The sequence below is a fragment of the Macaca mulatta genome, chromosome 12, assembly GCF_049350105.2.
Source record: "Macaca mulatta isolate MMU2019108-1 chromosome 12, T2T-MMU8v2.0, whole genome shotgun sequence".
Taxonomy (NCBI): domain Eukaryota; kingdom Metazoa; phylum Chordata; class Mammalia; order Primates; family Cercopithecidae; genus Macaca; species Macaca mulatta.
Window position 1 is genome coordinate 135,657,393 of NC_133417.1, and position 14,136 is coordinate 135,671,528.

A 14,136-nucleotide genomic window follows, 5' to 3' on the forward strand; every position below is an offset into this window, starting at 1 on the left:
ATATTAACGTAAAATATTTTGCAATTGAAAATTATAAAACTTTGTCAAAATCATCTATCAGAATGGCCTTCATCTCAGACCTCTCTTAACTTGGCTCTTTGAGCACCAATTAATATAAATGTTTTCATTGGGACTTTTTTTAAACAGCTTAACTGAAATAAAGTTCACATATCATGTAACTCACCACTTAGAATATACCAATCAATGATTTTTTTTTTGTATTTTCACAGGATTGTACAGCCATTATTATCATCTCATTTTAGAACAATTTGTCCTTCACTAAAGGAAACCTCATGTCAATTAGCAGTCAATGCCCATTCCCACCTCGCCCCAATGCCCAGCCCTAAGCAGCTGCTCATCTATTTTCTGCTCTATAGATTTGCTTATTCTAGGCATTTTCTACAAATGGAATCCTGTAATACATCTCCTTTTATGACTGGCTGCTTTTAATAAGCATGATGTTTTCAAAGTTCATTCATATTGAATGTATTGGTACTTCATTTCTTTTATTGATAAATCATATATTTCATTGTATAGATATACCACATTTTGTTTATCCATTCATCAACTTGGGTTATTTTCACTCTTTGGCTGTTATAAATAATGCTATTTTGAACATTTGTGTAACAAATTTGGTGTGAACATATTTCGGTTCTTTGAAGTGTATATTCAAGAGAGGAATTGCTGAGTCCAATGGTCATTCTATTCTTAACTTATTGAGGAAACACCAAAGTGTCTTCCACAGTGGCTGCATTATTCTATATTCCCACGAGAAATGTGTGAAGGCTCCCATTTCTCTACACACTCACCAACACTTGTTATTGTCTGTCTTTTTATTAAGATACTAGTGGGTGTAACGTGGTATCTCATTGTGATTTTGCTTTGCATTTCCCTAATAGCTGATGGGGTTGACTATCTTTTATATATAACTTAAATTTTCTATTAGGTAACATTTCACAATTATTTTTTAATATCAGCTACCCGTGATTGCACAGATGAGAAAATCTCTGTTCAATAATGCCCTAAAACTGAATGAAAAATGTTGTAATAGAAGGTGCACATGTTGCTGGGGCGGCCTCCTGAGCCACAGGGCACTCATCTCAGACTGTACCCCTACCTATGGATTCTGCCTCCACGTTGCCCCCAGAGCCATCTGCAGACTCAGGCCTGGTCTCTACCCCCAGAATTAAAAAACAAGTTGGAATCCTCTCATCTTTCAGAATTATTTGCTTTTCATTCTGCAAGTGCTTTTGAAATGCTTAAAAGGTTGCTCTTGTTGACAACCATCACTTTCTTCATGGATGAAGGTCAAAGAAATGTGCACCCCCACCAGGAAATATCCTTAGAGGGGACTTTCAGGCTGGATTTGAGGCCTCTGAAGTCTGAGAGGGAAGGCCAGACCCTCCCGCTATTGATCTTGATCAGAAATTGGGTGGTTCTAGATACAATGTGGTGAGTGGCCACAGTCTGAGCACTAGGAACAAAGAGGGCTCAGGATCAACTTACCCTGGTCTTACAGGAAGCTTCTTGAAGTGTATACAGACTGAGGATGGAAATTGGTTCACCCCCGGAGAATTTGAAACCAAAGGAGGCTACGCAAGATCAAAGAACTGGAAGCTGAGTGTGCGCTGTGGCGGGTGGCCCCTACAAAGGCTGATGAAGGTATTCCAATGACAAGGCGCCAGACCTGTACCCCTTCCTGTTGTTCCCCAATAATGAAGAGACTGTTTATTCACCAAATATTTGTTAGGTTATAGCTAAATCCTTGATGCCAGTGAGTTTATCCTCTCATTCAGGAGAGAGGGACCCCATATCCATAACCACACTACAGTGCAACACATTGATGTTGTACAGGGGCTCCATCAGGATAGATGCAGCAGCTTGGAGGAAGAAAGGGTCATTCTGACTAGGGTGGATGCAGACAATTTTGTGCACTGAGAAAAAGAAGAGAGTTGATAGTCAGGCAGGGCAAGAAGATACTTCAGAGAAAGAATGACCTGAAAACCAGAATGGCATTAAAACAAGAACCATAGTAAAACTATTAACAGGTCTGTGGATTTAGGTAGATAGATTGCATACAATAAGGCACAATTCAGCAACTGAGGTTGTCTGTGGAGCGCTTTAATGCCAGGCTAAGTAATTCAAATCTGTAATTGAGATAACAAGGAATCGGCGAAATCTTCTGAGATTGGAAATGACATTTAACACAGTATTTTAGACAGCAATGGGGTTTTGAAATGTCTTCACTGTTTCCCCTGCTAGCAAACCTATACTCAGTCTGGAATGCTTGGCTCAAATGTTACCCTCTTCCTTAAATATTCACTGACCTAGCCATGGGTCCTCCCTTCCCAGGGTTCCTGAGCCCCCTACTAATGCCCTTTTTTCACTGTTTATATTTATCCTTCTGTGAGTGCTTTTTGTCTGTAGATCTCTTTAGGTTTTCCCATCTCCATGTACCCAAGATTGATCAGAGTGACTGACACCCAGTAGCATGCAATAAGTGGGTGTTGCTTGGATAGCTCTGGTGTAGGGACTCCAGCTGGGAGTGGCACTGGTGGAACTGGAAAAGAGGTGATAGATGGTATGAGATTATGAATGAAAACCTCTTAGGACTTAGGAAAGAAGCACAAGAGAAGGGAAAATGATCCTGAAAATGATTTTCTGTTGATTGGAGTCTAGAAGCACAGGTGAAGAGAGGGAGATGGTTTCTCATTAGACACCTTGGGTTTGAGCTGGCAGTGGAACACTCAGGTAGAAGTATTTGGGAAGAGGTTGGAAATGCCAGACTCACAAAACAGAAACACAGGCTGACTATGAATCTTGGTCTTTTTATGTTTCAGGAAGGATCTCTACCTAATCCTCCAAAAATACATTACAGGAACCAAAAGGTGATTATTACATAATTTTCTACAGATTCTTGTCACATAACTGATTTAACATGTACGACATCTTATTCTATGGAGTCTCCAATTGGGTAATTATAATTAAGCTTTCACCTTCTCCACTACCCACGTTTAAATTTTTTTTATATATGCCTTCAGAGTTGCTACTTTGAATACTATGTGTATATAAAGCTAGGTCCTCTTTGGATTAAACTGTATCAGATGGAGATGCTGAGGAGCCATCAAAACAAACCCCCTGAATGTGTTTTAGCAACAGATGCAGATGTTCTAAGAGTGTCAAAGTTGGAAAATCCAACACGGTCATGGAATACATAAAAATATTTCATAATAAGATGAGAATATCATCTCCGACTCAAAATCAGATTTTTTCCATTGATGTTATTGTTTTCTAACTTTTGTGAAATTGATAGAGCCAACGTTTCCTCCCAGTCACTTGAGACGTGTATAAAACCATATATTATTTCATGAAATAGGTAATAAAAAGAATATTTCTTTTCCGATCTTTCACATCCTCTTTCACCTTCCAAAAAAAATGTACACACAGATACACAGAATTCTTTCTCAACAGGAAATTATTTCCCTTCGTCAAGATGGTGCCATTGGGGAGGAAGATCTCCAGAGGCAAATGTATTTTATAGGAGGGGCTGACCAGGAAAACCTTTTATGTTGATGCCACCTCTTTAGCTCTACCAGAAAGACTGTGCAGACCTGCTTTTTATCTGTGAAAGTGATTTTCCCTTCACTTAAAGAACGTGACAAATAAATAGGTTAAGTGCAGTGTAGATTCAGGACAAGGTGATGGTTTTTCAAGACTGAGTATGAATGAGAACCTGAGGAGAGGGAAGAGAAAAATGTCATCCTTGTGCACTTCAGGTAGAAATGCGCATTCAAGACATTGACAGACTTCTAAAACAGCTCACACATAGCTCGCCACTGGGCTTCATATTCCATTGGGAACCTGAGATCCAGGCCTTTACCTTATCTGATATACTGGCTGATTTGAATTCTCAGCCACTGAGATATTTCATCCACTGGGTTTCCTGAAGGGAAACTATTACATCACCTTTTCAGTGAGTACACTAAAGACCAGCATCTCTACCTTTCCCCAGGTGCCGAGAGTAACTCAGTCTGGATGACCCAAATGAACTGGACATTTCCAACTAACCGACTCTCCCCCTCTTCTGAGGTGCAACACTTAGCAGCAACAAGCTGCAGTTGCCTCTATGTGTTGTGTCTCCTCATGGGGAGAACAGAGGTCCCCTAAGTGGCAGATCCAGGATCCATTACAAACTCCGTGGGTCCTCTGTGCCTCTCAGAGCTTCTCTTGCTGGCAAAGCCATTTGGCTTCTGGAAACTTCAGTGTCACTATCAGTGCCACATGATAGTGTCTCTGCTCAGGCTCATGACAAGGGCCACATAAACCTTTTGGTGGCAGCTGAGGTGTAAAACAATCTGATATACTCACCCAGAATAATTGTTGTATGCTAATGCTTGCTTAAGAGACTCTAGTATTTTTTTTTTTTTTTTTTTTGGAGACAGAGTTTCACTCTTGTCATTCAGGCTGGAGTGCAGTGGTGCGATCTCAGCTCACTGCACCCTCCACCTCCGGGGTTCAAGCGATTCTCCTGCCTCAGCCTCCCAAGTAGCTGGGATTACAGGTGCCCACCACCACACCTGGCTAATTATTTGTATTTTTAGTGGAGACGGGGTTTTGCCATGTTGGGCTGATCTTGAACTCTTGAAACAATATTCATTTATTCACCCATTCAACATATACTTATCAAGCACATACTAAATTCCAGAGGCCATTACAAAAGATTGACCTGAAAAATCATTTCAGGCCAGGCATGGTGACTCAAGCCTATAATGCCAGCAATTTGAAAGGCTGAGATGGGAGGATGACTTGAGCTCAGGAATTTAAGACCAACCTGGACACATCGTGAGATACCACCTCTACCAAAAAAAAAAAAAAAAAAAAATACCCAGGCATTGTGGTGCACACCTGTAGTCATGCAGTAGCTACTTGGGAGGCTGATATGGGAGGATCACTTGAGCCTGGGAGGTCGAGGCTGTAGTAAGCTGTGATTTCATCGTGGCACTCCAGCCTGGGTGACAGAGTGAAACTCTGTCTCAAAAAAAAAGAAAAAAAGGAAAAGATTGTTTCAATTTTATTGTAAACATGGATGAATTACAAGTGGGTGGGGTAGGAGATTCTAGGCTAGTCAGAGAGGCAGTCAGTGACAAGGTCACTTCTCAGGTGCTTGTGCTTTGGATCACACTTGTTTATAGCCTCTGTACCCTGGGCTAGAGACAAAAGCTGAGGCTGCCTGTATCCCAGAAGGAAAAGGTGCCAACTCCTGCAATGGATATCCAAAAACAATCTAAATAAATCTAGTGGGTTACCTCTTAAAAGACAGTCAGTCAACCTGACATCTTCTTGTGCTTTGGATAGAAGGGAGAGTGGGAGACGCTCAGGAAGAAGAGCTGCAGCACAGAGGACCTTGGAGGCATTTTATCACCAGGGCTTTGTCCCTAGGGGAGCTGTAGAAGGCAGTGTTATTCTTCTCTGGGATAGTTGCATGGCCTCCAGGACTCTGGGCCCTGGGGTACTTGGAGGATGTGGGGGATAAGTTCTCAGCCTGATTATTATTGCAGCTCTTCTGGGTGGGATGACACAAAGGCCAAGTTTAGGAAATATGCCTGAGGGCCCCTTGGAGTAAAAGGACAAGTAGAGCTTCTCTGACTTGGCCTGTGCGAACTAGGTCCAGACTCCCTGCAGGGAATGGGATTTGCATTGGGCTAAACAGTAGTACTTGGGGACTTTTTCTTCCCTCAGTAGATATATAGGTCCAAAAAATCAGATATGAGGTAAAGGGAAGACTGTTTAAAAAATAAAATTTTAGACAAAATAAATTTAATAGCATTTATTGGAGCAAAGAGCAATTCATGAATTGGGCAGCACTCAGAACAAGAAGAGGTTCAGAGAACTCTGCTGCAGCAGCCCAGACAGTGAGGCCAACACAGGAATAAGTCAGAGAAACTATATTTAATGGGTTATCACAGAAAGATGCTAATTAGAGGTAGATGGCGGATTCTAGTCGGTAAAGTCTCTAGTTTCATTTTACTGTTTACATCAGGTTTCAGTTTACTTACATAGGAAATTAAAGTACTGGAGTCACCCCAGCCTACTGGCCTTCTCCTCCCAACTATTTTTTTACAACTGGTTCCTGAATCCCTTCAAAGATGACTACTTAAATTTAAGTAAGTGATAGATGGAAACAATGCATTCAGTATCGTAAATCAATCTTTCTGTTTTTTCAACAGAGAATACTGAAGTCTCACAACAATAGCTCAGTGGACCCTTGTGTAAGTACAAATTCTGAGCTATGACCCCCAGAGTATTCCACTCCTTTCTCCAGTGATATGTTCTGTGCCATGACTACTATTCCCTGAAGCATGTTCAGTCTCAGTTGGAGTATGTTGCTGTGTGTGATGAGCAAAGAATACCAGTTGCATCACCCAAGCCAGGTAGATGTGCCTGGGTCTTGGATGTCTCAGTGTGAAAGCACCCTTCCCATGTGTTTCAGTAGAAACCTTCCAATGTTCTTATTTCCTTATTCCCTTGGATAGTGAGTATGGGAGGCTGAGCTCTAGACCACTGAGGTCTCTTGAGACAGAGCTTGAAGTGGTAATGGGTAGGGCTGGCCTGGTGACTAGGGGGAAGGAGTAAAGGTGAGAGGATAACAGAATTCTCAAGTAGGGGGTATGGATGAAAGGGAAAGTCCCAAAAGTGCACTCCAAGGTGCAGGTAGAGCTGAAGATCGTCTTAAGCATCAGGCAGAAGAAACAGAGCATGCCAAGCTCTTATGTTTAAGGTGTGGAGTCTGTCATTAGTCCTGTGAAGGAGTACATACAGGACAAGAGGTCCTTTACAGAGCCCCTATGACCAGTCTCAGGGAAGCCATTAGGCTGATGAGCTGGTTAGGACTGAAACCATCATGACCTAGTAAATCCTGAGGCATTTTAACTCAACTGCTTATCTGGTGCTCAGTACTATGCAAACTTTCTGATCCCATGGGCCCCATCCATTCTCTACTTGCTATATGGCTGCCTGCTTTGGGTTCTACCGAAATCATGGATGAGTTCTTTCTCTAAATGAAATTCTGGTTTGCTCCTTTTCATTGCAGTGAGATGTCAATTTTAGGTAAGGTCACTTTCTCGCAGAACTCCAGGAGGCAGCACTCACATAGAATATCATGCAATAATACTGACACATAATACTTAACTGAGGAGGGATGCTCAAATAGTTTTATACACACCTTACCTCCAAAGCAATCCTCCAACAAGATTTAGTTCTTATCCACACTGATTTTGACGCCCAGCCAACTCAGGGACTCATGAACAGTTAAAACGGTCCTGGAGGTCAGTGCTTGTGTGGCTGATTTTGTATAAGCTTGACATGGAGGTTTATGTCTCACAGCCCACAGCCAGATGTTTGTGGGAAAAAGAGGAAAACAGTTCCAGCAAAGGTATGGTCACCACTATTAATAATTTTTCCAAGGCCAATAACAACATTGACTTATAATATACCCATGCCTCCATAACCAGACTTTGCTCAGGTTGAATCTCAAATTATCCCACATCCTGGAGTCACCTGAAGTGCTTTAAAAAATATTGTTGCCTGGATTCCACTTCTAGGGAAATTCTAAATTAATCAATCTGGACTATGTATGACTTGAACATGAGAATTTTTTTAAGGTCCCCAGATGATGCTGATACATAGAATTACCTATTCTGTCACCTTAAGAAGAATACCAGTGCCTGCACCTCAGCTCTGACCCAGTGATTCAGAATCCCTGGTGCTGGGTTCAGGACATTAGCATTTTATGTACTCTCCTGAGATGAGTCTAATGTACAGCCAGACTAACAACCAAAGAACCAGAGAAATCAAATCTCTTCTTGAAAAGATATAGATTTGGAGGAAAAAAATGGCAGATCGGAGGCAGGACCAACTTCCACCTCCGACTCAGACAGACAGAAGAGCATGTTGAGACTCACATCGTGAACTTTTGCTACAAGAGCCACCACAGGAACATTCCAGCAAAATAAGGAATTCACAGACCCTTTGAAAGAAGTGGCTTGCCACTGCAAACTCTGTGAGACAGCCAAAACACAGTTCTCAACGTGTGAGAGGGAAAAAGTCCACCTCTGAACATATATCCTCACTGGGGAACCTGAAAATCCAGATCACGGGAGAAGGATTTCACCTAACCTAGAGCTGAAATGAATTTAGAGAGCTGGGCAAAATATAAAAGTAGAAGTAGCAGCAGACAGAGCCCTGTAGGCACTCCACACAGGGCCACATGGGGGCTGCGCTCAGGAACAGTGGAAACAGTCAGTGGCTGTGGAGGGTGGGCTGTCCCCTGCTTCCAGAGGGAGAGTGTGATTGGCTGGTTTGAATAATTCCATGGCTGGCAGGGAAACGAAATCAGCTAATCAAAAATAAGCAGAAGGTACAAGCCGTCCTCTTGATCAGAAGTGTTGGTAGGAAACCTTATCTGCAGGAGCAGAGCCAGGGGAGAACTTGTAGATAGACCATTCTAGGCCCTCCCAGTGTTACCAGATGTCCAGGCTGCACATAATATTGAACTCTAATTTTAGTCCTCACAGCACTTTTCCCTTGAACGACAAAGGGCTCAGTCACAGACCGGTTCTTTGTCATAAATACACATGCATTTGTCTACAATACAGCCTCTACATATTGGTCTCTATATTTGTTCTATAAATTCTGTTGGTTTTTAATGACTGGGATTTGCTCCACAACACGTGGATGCAAATACTATCATATTTTAACTTCACTAAATCAAATTAAATCTAGCTAAAGGTCTCATATGTTGAGACTGGTGAGAAATGGAGAATTAGTTGATTTCCCATTCTTTTTATAGAACAAAGCACCAGCTCTTTTATGGGCCCAGGAAATGAGGAGAGGGCCTCCATCTTCAACACTGTATGATGCTGTTACCATGGTCCTTGGTCATTAGAGATGACATCTTTGCACCTTACAATCCAAATTAGCTAAGTCATGGGAGATCTTCTGCCAGGCTCCCCAGAGCCGAAGAGCTCTATGTGCCCCCTGTGACCCACCTGGTCATCTGTACTCATGGTCCTTCCCCCTCAGAGGTCGGTGTAGAGCCCTCCAGGCACAAAACCCACAGCCTAGAAACCCCTAACTAGGCCCTCTCTTCAACTCATGAGGAACTTATGGCCAAGATGATGATATCTCAGAAGCTTATTCCGTTATATGTAATTCTCTGGGTCTCCCTTTCATGAGTTGATTTGTAGTATAAGCAAATGGATTTAACACGTTACTTTAAAACCTGGTTTTATCTGCAGCATAATACAATTATTCAGATTCCTATAAGATCATCCTCTTGCTTCGTTGCTCGTCTTTCTGCGTTATAATCTCTGGTTTTATAAGGAAAACGTTTTTATTCTGACACATACCCCCGCCTCCTGAACTTCACTGCAGACCAGGATTTGTTCTGAAATCTCCATGCCATGCTTTTCCTTCATATCCCAGGGAGAAGCATACGCCTGTCCACACAGACTCACACAAGGCAGTGTGTTCTAGATGCCCAGAGGGGTGGCCTTCCTGAATCTTGCGGAAACTCTTTTACCTTCTAGATGAGAAACTTGGATGAGTGTGAGGTGTGCCGGGACGGAGGGGAGCTGTTCTGTTGTGACACTTGTTCAAGAGTCTTCCATGAAGACTGTCACATCGCGCCTGTGGAAACTGAGAGGTGAGTGACATGCAGGGGCCTCTCCTTCCTGCTTTAAGGGACCTTCCGCCTGCCATGCGCACTCTCCAGCAGAGCGCCCACTTGTGTCTAGATGGGGAAGGGGCAGGTTCGTCAGGTACTGGGACGCAGCAGTGTGTTCAGAGAGCAGCGGGAGAGGCTGGCAGCAGGAGGTTCATGTTCTCTGTGCTCTCAAGGACCCGCCTCTGATATGCTGAGGCCAGTGCTGGGGACCTTTTGCCCACATACTGGTTTTGTCCTTTCCTTCAATTTGGCAGGAGAGTCTCCTGTCCCAAGGGATTGAGGAAAAGAAACACCAGTTGTTTGTATTTTGTGCTTATTCATACAAGACAGGAAGCACGGTCTTGGGCTGATGGAGGCCCGAGGTCCCTGGAGCTGAAAGCCCAGTTTCTGAAACTCAGGCCTGGCAGGCAGGGCTGCTTGTGCTCCCAGCAGCTCAGACAGGAAAAGGAGAGTCCACACTCATGGTGACACCACCTTCCTCGGGCTTCCTGCCTGCTGCTACCGCTGATGCGAGGGAAAGGCCAATGGCTGGAGATCCCATGTGCAGTTCTAGGACACTCTGGGAGGTGTTCCCCTCCCTCCCATGACTGAGCCCATCAGCCATTCCTGAAGGAAGACAGTGGCAGCCACAGGAATAGTGGCCGTTTCCAGGGTCCCTGCCCTCTGCTCACCCATGTCCAATCTCTCAGGACCCCGTGGAGTTGCATCTTCTGCAGGATGAAGGAGTCTTCAGGAAGCCAACAGTGTTGTCAGGAATCTGAGGTCCTGGAGAGGCAGATGTGTCCGCAGGAACAGTTGGTAAGTCAGATGCAAACCCCAAGCCTTCTCCTTTCCCCTCACACGTGAGCACCATGAACAAGCGCAGGGTCAGGGGAATTCACAAAAGGAGCCTGCTCTTCCGAGCCACACTTCAATCGCGCTGATAGAACACCCCAATTTGTTTGCACAAAAAATAACTCAGCCATGACATGTCTGTTTCCAAGAGCCACACATGTTAGAGAAACTTGTGGAAGAAGGGTATGAGTCGTGTGCTCCGTCTCATGCATGTGGGCTCATTCTCTCCAAGCTGCTTTTCATTTACAGCCTCTTTCTTTTGCAGAAATGTGAGTTCCTCCTCTTGAAAGTCTATTGCTGTTCTGAGAGCTCCTTTTTTGCCAAGATTCCATACTATTATTATGTAAGTAAAAACAGCAACCCATGATTACAGGCTGCCATGACATTACCTGACCCTGAAATGAGCCCTCGTGAGATTTGTGATCTTAATCCCACGGGGCAAGAGCACACGCTGTTGTTACAACCTTCACCTTGTTGTATTTCTACTGGATTTTATGGGAATCCACAGAAGGCAGACATTGAACTATGCTGGTAGCTTTTCCATTGGTATTTTTGTCACCAGATTAGAGAGGCGTGTCAAGGCCTGAAGGAGCCCATGTGGTTGGATAAAATCAAGAAAAGGCTGAATGAGCACAGTTACCCCCAAGTGGAGGGGTTTATACGAGACATGCGCCTCATCTTCCAGAACCACAGGGCCTCTTACAAGGTAGGTGGCTCTTCCTGCTTCCATTTCATTTCTTTCCATCCTTCCCCTCATTTTCTGGTGCCTAGAAAAATTTAGTTTCCCTCATCCTGTAATAAGCTTGCACAAGCAAGGGTTCTGGAAGTGATTGATTGTTTTCAGTTCAGAACTTAAGCTCTTCTTAGCAAAGAAACGGTGAGTCAAAAGGTGTCCCTGCAACCAGAACCCCAGGTCCCTGAGAGCTCCTCCCCGACCTGCCCCAGAGGAGACAGGAGCTCAGAGAGAGCAATTGAGTCCTGCCTGCTGCAGCATATAAAGAGAAGAGAATTTCATCTTAAAGTGATATTGTGCTTCTTATCTGCCCCCAATCCCAGAAATCCCAAACTCCAGATTCCTTTGCATGTGAAGAGACCGTATGGTTAACACGGATTTCCAGCAAGGAGTAGAAGTGACCGAGAAAGGAACAGATCAGTGATCTTACCTTATACCCTTCCACTATCTGAATTGTTGAAATTCAGTGGGTTACTTTTCTAACCCACTGAAATAAGCAACCAAAGCCAAAGAAGTAATAATCCCAACTGTGGAAATGATTTCACTTTTCTGCCCTGTTAATAAGAAAGCATCATGCTGGTAAGAAACAGAAGTTACTGTTAGCTGCGTTAGTTTTCAAGTTTAACCTGGTTAATGTAACTTAGGGTGTTTAAGATAAGAGTTCTACTTAATAATAGTATATTTCACACTTCAACATTGTTCAGAGAGTAAATATCAAATGTTCTCACCACAAAATGATAGCTCTTTGAGGTGATGGGTATGTTAATTAGTTTGACTTAATTATTCCACATAGCAGTCATAAATCACAACACTACCTTGTACTCCAAAATACATACCATTATAAATTGTCAACTTACAGTTTTTATTTTTTAAAGACAAGAGTCCTGATCATTCTCAGTTGAAAGGTGTCTAATGACACTAATGATAAGGAACATCGTTTTTGTCTTTATTGTTTTTTTCCAGTATAACGATTTTGGCCAAATGGGACTTAGACTGGAGGCTGAATTTGAGAAGGATTTCAAGGAAGTGTTTGCTATTCAGGAAACAAATGGGAACAGTTGACTGGTTTAGTGGATGCTGAAGGCCTTCAGGAAATGGTACCCCAAAATATGCCACTGCCTTGCCACTGACTTCAAACTGAGAGCACTTGGGAAATAGCACAAGCAGGGAGGGGCTTTTCTCTGAGCCTCCCTCATCTGCCCAAAGACAAATCCTCAAAAGAAATTCGATCATCATGAATCACATCCCCAAGAATCTCACCAACCAGGGAAGAGTAACTGAGATCACAGGGAAGGAGATTGGAGGTGACACCAGCACAGACAGACTCTTACCTCTTCTCCTGAGGTCGGCTCCAGATAACATTTATTACTCACAAGACCTTTCTCCTCTGTTTTTTTTTTGAGACGGAGTCTCACATTGTCACCCGGGATCGGAGTGCAATGGCGCGATCTCGGCTCACTGCAACCTCTGCCTCCCAGGTTCAAGCGATTCTCCTGCCTCAGCCTCCCGAGTAGCTGGGATTACAGGTGCCTGCCACCACACCCAGCTATTGTTTGTATTTTTAATGGAGACAGGGTTTCACTATGTTGACCAGGCTGGTCTCAAATTCCTGACCTCATGATCCACCTGCCTCGGCCTCCCAAAGTGCTGGGATGTGACAAGAGTGAGCCACCGCGCCCGGCCACTTGCAAGACCTTTTACCTGAAAACCAGCCAAGCTTTATTCACGACACACTTCTTCCCTTTCCTCTCCCACTTCTGTGGCCAGCTCCCTGCAGAACGCCCAAACCCCCGTTCTTTTCGATAAAGATAGCTCATGATGGTGTATGAATGTCAATCATCTGACCCTTCTTGAAGTGTTAAATTTCGTGGGACTCCTGTGCAAACATGTATTATTAAAAATTTTTTCCTCCTGTTAATCTACTTACGTCAATTTAATTCACTCGTAGCTCAGCCAAAGAACCTAGCAGGTTAGAGGGAAGCCATTTTTCACTCCCCTGGAAAGCTGTTGGCATCCTGGCACCATCTCCTCTTCTGGCCAGGTCTTTTCATCCCCAGCTGCTGAGTGGTGGCTGCTAATGTCAGCAGTCCCCAGAGTATTACCCTTGATTGAATGGAATCAGCTTTACCTGGAAGTGACACCCTGTGGCCTGAGGTCGGCCCCCTTGCCTCAAAGCAGGACCAAGGATGTGGTGTGCAGCTACTCTGTGCTCCCAGGAATCAGGCTGGAGATAGTCTCCAGCTGTTGCCACATCCTGGCTCAGCTTTTGCCCACAGCTTTTGCCCAGCTTTTGCTTCCCCTGCTCCTTTCTGAGCGAACGCTCACCATCAATCTCTTGCTTAAGGGACTTCATCCCAGAATGTGCTTCTGGGGAATGCAACCTAAGGTAATGGCCCCAGGAAGTGAGCTCTGAGGACAGGATTCTGGAGTTGGATCACTGTCTAGCCCAATGGTGCTGGGTGGAATATGGATAGTCCCAGAAGTGCTATCACTGAGCAGTTGCCCAAATTTTTACCTGTAGTAAATTGGATGAGCTACAGGTCAAGCTATGTACTAAAGTAGCTGGTACAATTGTCTGGCATTTAAGAAGTGAGGAAAAGTAACTATAAGAAGTATGGGTTATTACTAAGTGCTGTTAATGTCTTGAAAAGAGTAAATGACAGGCTTAGATCTATTCATCACAAGCCTAAAGAGAAGAGATCCTCATACCTGCAGCTGGAAGGCAGACAGCAAGGAAGGTCTGGTACAGGCCCTGATTTTACAAATCGCAGAACTTCAGAGAAGACTGAATTCTAAGCTCCGGGTGGTCTCTTATGCCAAAGTCAAGGCCTTAAAACTCAGTATG

At 43.8% G+C, this 14,136-nt stretch overlaps 1 protein-coding gene across 12 annotated transcripts in view; it reads left to right on the forward strand.

Moving 5' to 3' along the window:
- The window catches only part of SP140L (SP140 nuclear body protein like), a 65,205-nt gene extending 51,996 nt beyond the window's left edge, over positions 1 to 13,209 (forward strand). For 7 of the 12 annotated variants that reach the window (XM_077957808.1, XM_077957807.1, XM_015111318.3 and 4 more), the window contains 8 exons: positions 1,520 to 1,662; positions 2,841 to 2,888; positions 6,228 to 6,269; positions 9,588 to 9,703; positions 10,414 to 10,522; positions 10,824 to 10,901; positions 11,121 to 11,264; positions 12,255 to 13,209. In XM_077957808.1, the coding sequence (XP_077813934.1) occupies positions 1,520 to 1,662; positions 2,841 to 2,888; positions 6,228 to 6,269; positions 9,588 to 9,703; positions 10,414 to 10,522; positions 10,824 to 10,901; positions 11,121 to 11,264; positions 12,255 to 12,353 (779 nt within the window). In that variant the 3' untranslated portion in view covers positions 12,354 to 13,209. Of the gene's footprint in view, positions 1 to 1,519; positions 1,663 to 2,840; positions 2,889 to 6,227; positions 6,270 to 9,587; positions 9,704 to 10,413; positions 10,523 to 10,823; positions 10,902 to 11,120; positions 11,265 to 11,614; positions 11,871 to 12,254 lie in introns of all 12 variants that reach the window. The other 5 variants (XR_013402222.1, XR_013402218.1, XR_013402220.1 and 2 more) reach the window with 1 other exon arrangement.
- The last annotated feature ends 927 nt before the right edge of the window (positions 13,210 to 14,136 follow it).